Below are 7,322 nucleotides of genomic sequence, written 5' to 3' on the forward strand. Positions count from 1 at the left end.
TGGCAAATAAGGAAAAATACAAAATTTGTGCGGTCACAATAGGCCTGTTGTTTGTGTAGGCATCATATTAACGTAAATAATATTGACGCAGGCCTCTATTTTGATGCAAATAGGTATATAGTTACAGTAGGTAGTAGGCCTATAATATGGCCTCTGGATCTTTGCAAAGTAATAACTGTCCCAGCAAACGTTGTTTTTTGAATGGGTGTTTGAAAATTACATATTATCCCATTCTTAAACCTACCCAAAATAGCAAAGAAACATGAGAATTGGTCGAGCCTTCATCATCCTGGTCTTTTCCCAACAATATTGGGGTCGGCTTCCAGTCTAACCGGATTCAGAAAAGCACCAGTTTTTTACAAAGAGCGACTGCCTATCTGACCACCTTAACCCAGTTACCTGGGCAACACGATAGTATGATACCCCTTAGTTAGACTGGTTCAACCGGTTGTCAGACTTTATACCCTCTGTGTGACTGTCAGAGGAATAACAGCCGGGACCCACAATTTAACGTGCCTCTCGAAAAAGGATGGCGCCCTCTCTTGTGTCATCTCTCTTATACCTAAGGTGACCAGTTCGTGAGGACACAATAATTATCAACTTCGGTAGAGCGTCAAAAAACCTAGTTCTATAAAACAGAATCAACTGGTTGGAAAGAACAAGGTTAAATAGTTCCTCGTGTAACTCTTTAGTTTACTCACTACCTACCTATTTGTAAACTGGTTTAATGAAGAGATTTTTTTTAACAACAAATAATAGGCTGGGTTTTCACTATGCTTGTGCACCAACTGTGTTATGCGCAACTTTTGTTCGAAGCATAGACTACAAATACTGGGGATTTTGTTCCGCGTTTCTTCTCTAACAGCAAAAGTCCTTAGGAAGTGGTAAAGGGCAGGCGAAACTGAGTACTGTCCAGTGTAATCTGTCCTTCAAAAAGTGCTACTTAGTAGCCTAATTTGAATAAATGACTTTTGATTTTGATTAGACATTTATCGAGGCTATGGCGACGCATCGCTACGTTAAATCGATCATTTTATTGGTAACGGAGACACAAAACAACAACACTTAGGTAGTTTTCTTGGAGCTTGCTAGCTTTCTTGGTTAGGGACTTAGTATTTTGTTGAACCAACACAATCTGTCTGTTGAATCTCGAAATCGATTATTGCGATATTCGATTCTTGATGTCAAAAATCTTGTGGTGAGGGTTAACCAGATTGTTAGCATGGGGATAAAGGGCTTGTCGACCCATCCCCACACTACATAAGTACGCGCAATGTCACAGTCCGATGGCAACGTCGCGAGTTAAACTTTCTCTTAATTTCGTTTGTTCATCACTTAAGTTCGCTACACTTTTTTCAAACAAAAGACTTGATTTGGGTTAAAGTTAACTAAACTGTATTGGTTTTTCTTTGCCGGTAAATGAAATTAATTAATGATTTAATTTAATTTTATACATTATTACTTATATCTTGAGGATTTGATGACGTTACAAAATGACTCAAATTTTTCAGAGAGCTGGGATAAATACTAACGACGTTAACAACGTTCACAAGCAAGGGCGCCCAATTTTGGGTTCAGAAGCTGGCCACAGCACAGCCTCTTAATGTAATACATATTATTTTATCGAAATGGTGGTAAAGAGATGCACTCTACACCGTGTAGTGTTTTGTCAGGCTTTCACAACTGAAACTAAGTATTTCCATTGCTTAGCACCGTTTCGAACAGCTTGGGCAAAAAATATAGTGTGAACCTAGCTTAATAGGATGAATAGAACAACAACCAGTGCCTAATGTATTCATTTATTAAAACAAATTTATCCTGTTGCTAGCATTCACTACAATCCGCCATTTTGTTTGAACGCGTCGACAAAATGAAGTTTTTGTTCGTTTTATTTGTTTTCGCACTTTGTTATACTTTATTTTTAACATACTATGGTAAGTTTCTATATGTAATATTAAAATGGCTTACGTTCTTTTTTTGGCTTACAAACTTTTTACTTCAGAATTGTAGAAATGTAAAGATTTTGACTATGTTTCTTTTTCGTTTTTCGCCTGTTTTTTTTTTAAGATTTAATTAAACTCATTGTTTCGCGCATCGCTACCTATGTTAAAATGTATGTACATAATTAGGTACAATCTGTATTAGTAGAATTCTCTATAAGTAAACAAATAATTTCACTTTAAATTCCTTCTTTTTTACAGCATACGCTGACATCATTTTTCTTGGCCCTGCCAAACAAAAAAAGATTTACAACCGCACTTTGACGGAATATTAATTGAAAATAAATGTTTTAGTCGCAACCCTAAAGATGGTTTCATTTGTGGAGTAGTTGAACTGTTTGTGCCAGCACCAAGTTAACCAGTCTACTTATGCATAATACTTAAAAAATATAATTATATATTTAATATTTTACAAAAAATAATCGCACCAACTGCAACGTTAGAATACTATAGAACCCACCTTATGTAGACTTTAAGCTAGCTTTAAAACAAGATATATATTTACCTAAAACAAATTAATGTCTTTGCCGTAGTATCCGCTTGACTAACGACTTTTGGCTGGTTATTTTAATTTTATAACTGATTTCTTATTTAAATTCTTTGTTTTATTTTCAGCCCAATCGGCGTTTCTTGACATAAAAAAATTAAAAAAGCTTTACAACCGCACAAACCTAGGCGATTATTAGTATAGCATAATAATATATTTTTTTCTTCAACATATCTAATGCATTTATTGACTTAATTATTTTAATGTTTATTTTTTATATTTTAATGTTTATTTTTTAATATTACAAAGCTTATTATGATAATGTACGTCAAATGTTTAATATTTTGTTTTTAAATAACGGTTAATTATCGATTATTGATTTTATGGATGAAGTGACAAGCATTTGGCAACACCTACGTCTTGAAATTACTCCTGTCAGTCACTTAAAACGTCAAAAAATTGGTAGAAAAAGTTGGGTGTAGCGTGTATTTTACAAAACGCATTGCCTATTTCCATTTCCAACTTCCATATCATAACCAAAGGTACGTATGTAATAATTACTTTTAATTAAACATATATTCTGTACACTTTGTTAAAAAACTTTATAAATAAAAGGGTTAAAGAAAGTGCTATGTTGAGGTTAACAAAAAGAGCCTAATAATAAAGAATCTACGTCATAACTATTAAAAAAAAAGTTTTCGTTTCGTCCTCTTGCATTAAAAAATAAGGGTGTTTGTTTGTCGATAGATATTATCATTATATTGAGTGTCTTTACAAGACGTGTTGTTAGGACTGGACATAACTGTATTATTCATTGATAGTGAATATATAGATACTTTTATTTTTTCGTTTTACTATTCTCACTCCTGTACAGAAATATTTGATTCGTAATCTAATTTATTTTTCATTGAAAAAAAATGATATTTGTATTTATTGAAATCATTAATTTGTCACAAAAGTTTATAACACGCCAAGGAAAACATTGATGTTCAACAACATTTTTATTCAATCGCGTGTATTTTGTCCTCTTATGTCCGATCATGATAATATACTTCCATACAGACAAAATCACTACATTGCAGACATGATAAAAATTCCACATTGTCACTAGTCATTTATTTCCCATGCCTTTTACTCAAATTACATATTAAAATAATTTTTTGTCTATGTTATTTAAGAATAAAGCACTTTTCAGAGCAATGGACCACAAGTTTCATCCATTGTTTAAAGCGAGTGCAATATTAAATTGAATTTATACTAGAGTGGTGCTTTTAGTGCTTGAAGTACCACTTCTACAATCTTCACACAATTTTTTTTCATATGTAAAAACTTTTAAGCCATTGACAGTAGTGGCAGTAACATTTCTAAATATTCAGTCATGTTTTATTTAGAGTCCAATGTGTAACTTTTTGAATCATTTTTTTTAAATACTATGCAAATTCCTAATTGCAATTGTTTATATTTATTTGGTGGTGATAATTTTACACTATTTTACAGATGTCGGGTCGTGAAGGTGGTAAAAAGAAGCCGCTAAAGGCTCCCAAGAAAGAATCAAAAGACCTCGACGAGGATGACCTAGCCCACAAACAAAAGTTAAAGGAACAACAAAAGGCATTACAGGTAACTTTTAAGTCTGATCTTTTATTTTATTTATACTTAATTAGTTTAGATTCTTACTTAAAAAAAAATATAATCATGGTGATTTTGTTGTCAAGTAAAAGTCAAAATAAAACGCGATTATAAACAACGTAAAACAAAGATATAAATATTCCGGTAATATATAATTGCCTAAGTAGAAATCAAAAATTAAAAATTGCCATAGACAAAGACTTTATGTCAGAATAAGTTTAAAAAAAAATGTTTGTTTACATTCGTTTTTTTTTCTTTACAGGAGGCGAAAGCCAAGGCTTCACAAAAAGGTCCTTTAGCAACAGGTGGCATCAAAAAGTCTGGCAAAAAGTGACCAATTGAAGTTTAATTAATTTATAGGTTATAAATTCTAATGTAAGAAGTAATAAAAGATCTTTTGTTTTATTTGATGGAAATATACGACAGTATACACAGTAAGGGTATTGACTAGTATCATGTAACTTAAAAAATATTTTCCACTGCCATCGCTGGCTCAATATTATAACTTTCGAACATTATCAACATTGTAACTATGCATTTGGTATAATAAAGCATTTCTAATCGTATTTTCTATTTTTATTGTTGGCTGTATGCATTTGTACCTTTGCTCTGACTGACGTTGCGTAGCGTAAAGCTACATTCCCGCCGATTGAAATTTGAAACATTTCAAAGGTTGAAGATAACTAAAACAAATTGTGTAGTAGTTATAAAAGTCTTTAATTGGAAGTTAGTAATCTTTTGGGTATTTGACTTCACTTCATGTAAGTCCCTTAATAATTTGCTCGAAACAAGATTCCTACCTAAAAAAAGTACATACTTAAGGTAACCTACTCTTTGTGCGTGCACGGTGCACCTGTGTTATTTTATATTACTATAGCCTAATGCTACATAATTAGTTAACTTAGTTTTTACAGATATCTGATAATTATACGTTATATTCATAGTATCCATGTGTGTTGCTGAAAATACAATGAAACTAATAAATCTATATTTGTATTCAGAATACTTCCAACTGTTTAATGAAAATTAAACTATAATGTATTGCTTTATGATAACTTGTACACCAAATAATAATTGGTTTCTCTATTTCAGTTTTGTAATGGAGTTCTTTAGGCGTTTATTTCCACAGACGGTAAAGATACCTTTAGTTCAAATAAAAGATAAATCGACTGAATTATCAATTGCACAACCTTCTCAAAGTAATGCTAATTTAATTGAACTTGATACGAGCAACAATGATTTTTCAATTACTGATACCTTACAATTCGATAAAACCTCAAACCAAACTATATTAGATATTACGCAGACAAATGTAACGTCTACAGAAGCCTGTTGTAACAGTGCTGATAAGCCCAAAACCATGAAAGAATTGATTGATGTAACGATTAATGAAGCGATTATGAACGAAACGGATGAAAATGATACTTTTATAAAAGTTGTAACGTGTGATGATCGTATTTACAACAGAAGCAATGAAGCTATGGAAGTAAAAGATAATGTAACATGCTTAGATCCGAAAGACTCCGTCTCAAAAACACCCGCACAAGATAAAAGCGATGAAACTCAAAAAAGTCTTGGAGACACATGCAAGGAAATTGGGAAAACATGCATGGGAGATAATTGTGGACAGGAAATAATAGATTTGGATGAATTTCAAGAATTTATGGGACTTGGCGATGAAGAGACAGAAAAGAGTAATCTAAAAAATGAAAATATGGAAGTTTTTGGGGAAATTAATGTTTTGAATAATTCTCAACTGCTTGCTCTCGAAAATGTAGAAGTTATTTCAATAATTTCATCCACTGATGAAGCGAAAAGTCAAATTAATAGCCAAAACTTTATCTCAATAAGTTCAGAAAATAATTCCCACCTTGATGATTACAACTCCTCAGATTTTGAATTTATCACCGAGGAAGAAGCTAACATGGATGGATTTATAATAAACATTAATTTACCGAGTCAAGATTCTGATAACTCTTCAACATCAAGTTCGGAACCACTCAGCAATTATATCTTGCGCAAAAAAGATCTTAATTCCAAAGAGGTTGATGCTCAAAATGAGTTTATAGATTCTCTGCCAGGTCCTAGTGGACTGAATAATCAAAAACATGAATTTGAAGATAGGAGCTACAGAAACAAACATGTTTTGCCCGAAGGGGACCAGTATTTGGACCTTTTCCGAGGCATTTACAATCCTTTTTTGCCAGTATGTGAGATATTTTTTTTGGAAAATAAATCTGTTAGGGCTTCGGCTATGAATGTCCAGTATGAGGGTATTGGATTTGATAAACAGCTTATGCATAAGAAATATAAACCTGACAGTTCTGAAGATGAATGTTAGTATTTTTTTTTAATAATTGCTGTTTTGAAGTATGTAATCTTAGGTTTTGAAACGCATAGGTAAATGCCTATGGATGTCCTGTAAGCTCCCAAATTCTCCATGTACCCCCAATTTATCTTCAGTCTGAAGTTTTCCTATTTCAACGATTTTCTATTTCATTTTGGATAACTAGCAAAATTCAATCCTAACAGAAGAATAATATACTTCTTAGTTAGAAACTTACCTATTCTCTCTAAACGCTGCTTGTTGAATGTGACCTTTTATTTTCCAGTTGAAGATGAGGCTAAGAAATGTGCTCAAAAGATACTGAACATGTATCCCAGTGAAAACAGAAAGAGAAGGCGACGATTCTAAACAACTCTTTTATCTTAGTGTAGTTAATAAGTATTGATTTATTATACTCTCAGCTCAAGTGTTCTTGTTTTTCTTTTCTAAGCCCTTTCTTTTGGTTCTCATTATAACTTCATACCCTTCAGGACATTATTTACAACAATTTGTAATAGAAAAAAATATTTTTGGTTTTGATTTTGGGAGAAGCCTATGCCTAGCAGTGGGACATTTATAGGCTGATCGAGACTATCATAGGATACTAGGCAACATCTTATATCTATACTAATATATAAAGCTGAAGAGTTTGTTTGTTTGTTTGTTTGAACGCGCTAATCTCAGGAACTACTGATCCAAATTGAAACATTCTTTTTGTGTTGAATAGACCATTAATCGAGGAAGGCTTTAGGCTGTAAACCATCACGCTGCGACTAATAGGAGCGAAGATAAAATGGAAAATGTGAAAAAAAACAGGGCAGGTATAAATCATAACTTATATCTTCTACCCACGGGGACGGAGTCGCAGGCAACAGCTAGT

The 7,322-nt window shown here is 32.6% G+C and overlaps 2 protein-coding genes across 4 annotated transcripts; both read left to right on the top strand.

Moving 5' to 3' along the window:
• The first annotated feature begins 2,920 nt into the window (after positions 1 to 2,920).
• On the top strand, positions 2,921 to 4,682 carry LOC113504205 (translation machinery-associated protein 7 homolog). The gene is made up of 3 exons (XM_026886381.1): positions 2,921 to 3,029; positions 3,985 to 4,107; positions 4,379 to 4,682. The coding sequence occupies exons 2-3, from the start codon at positions 3,985 to 3,987 to the stop codon at positions 4,448 to 4,450; spliced, it is 195 nt and encodes a 64-aa protein (XP_026742182.1). The 5' UTR covers positions 2,921 to 3,029; the 3' UTR covers positions 4,451 to 4,682.
• An 82-nt stretch (positions 4,683 to 4,764) lies between these two features.
• Positions 4,765 to 6,870, top strand: LOC113504204. Of its 3 annotated transcripts, XM_026886379.1 has the most exons (3): positions 4,765 to 4,877; positions 5,209 to 6,452; positions 6,729 to 6,870. In XM_026886379.1, exons 2-3 carry the CDS (start codon positions 5,216 to 5,218, stop codon positions 6,809 to 6,811), a joined length of 1,320 nt encoding a protein of 439 aa, XP_026742180.1. In that variant the 5' UTR covers positions 4,765 to 4,877; positions 5,209 to 5,215; the 3' UTR covers positions 6,812 to 6,870. The 3 variants fall into 3 exon arrangements, with proteins under 3 accessions (XP_026742180.1, XP_026742178.1, XP_026742181.1); XM_026886377.1 differs by having other exon boundaries at positions 4,765 to 6,452; XM_026886380.1 differs by having other exon boundaries at positions 4,765 to 6,322.
• The last annotated feature ends 452 nt before the right edge of the window (positions 6,871 to 7,322 follow it).

This window comes from Trichoplusia ni, chromosome 21, assembly GCF_003590095.1.
Source record: "Trichoplusia ni isolate ovarian cell line Hi5 chromosome 21, tn1, whole genome shotgun sequence".
Lineage (NCBI taxonomy): Eukaryota > Metazoa > Arthropoda > Insecta > Lepidoptera > Noctuidae > Trichoplusia > Trichoplusia ni.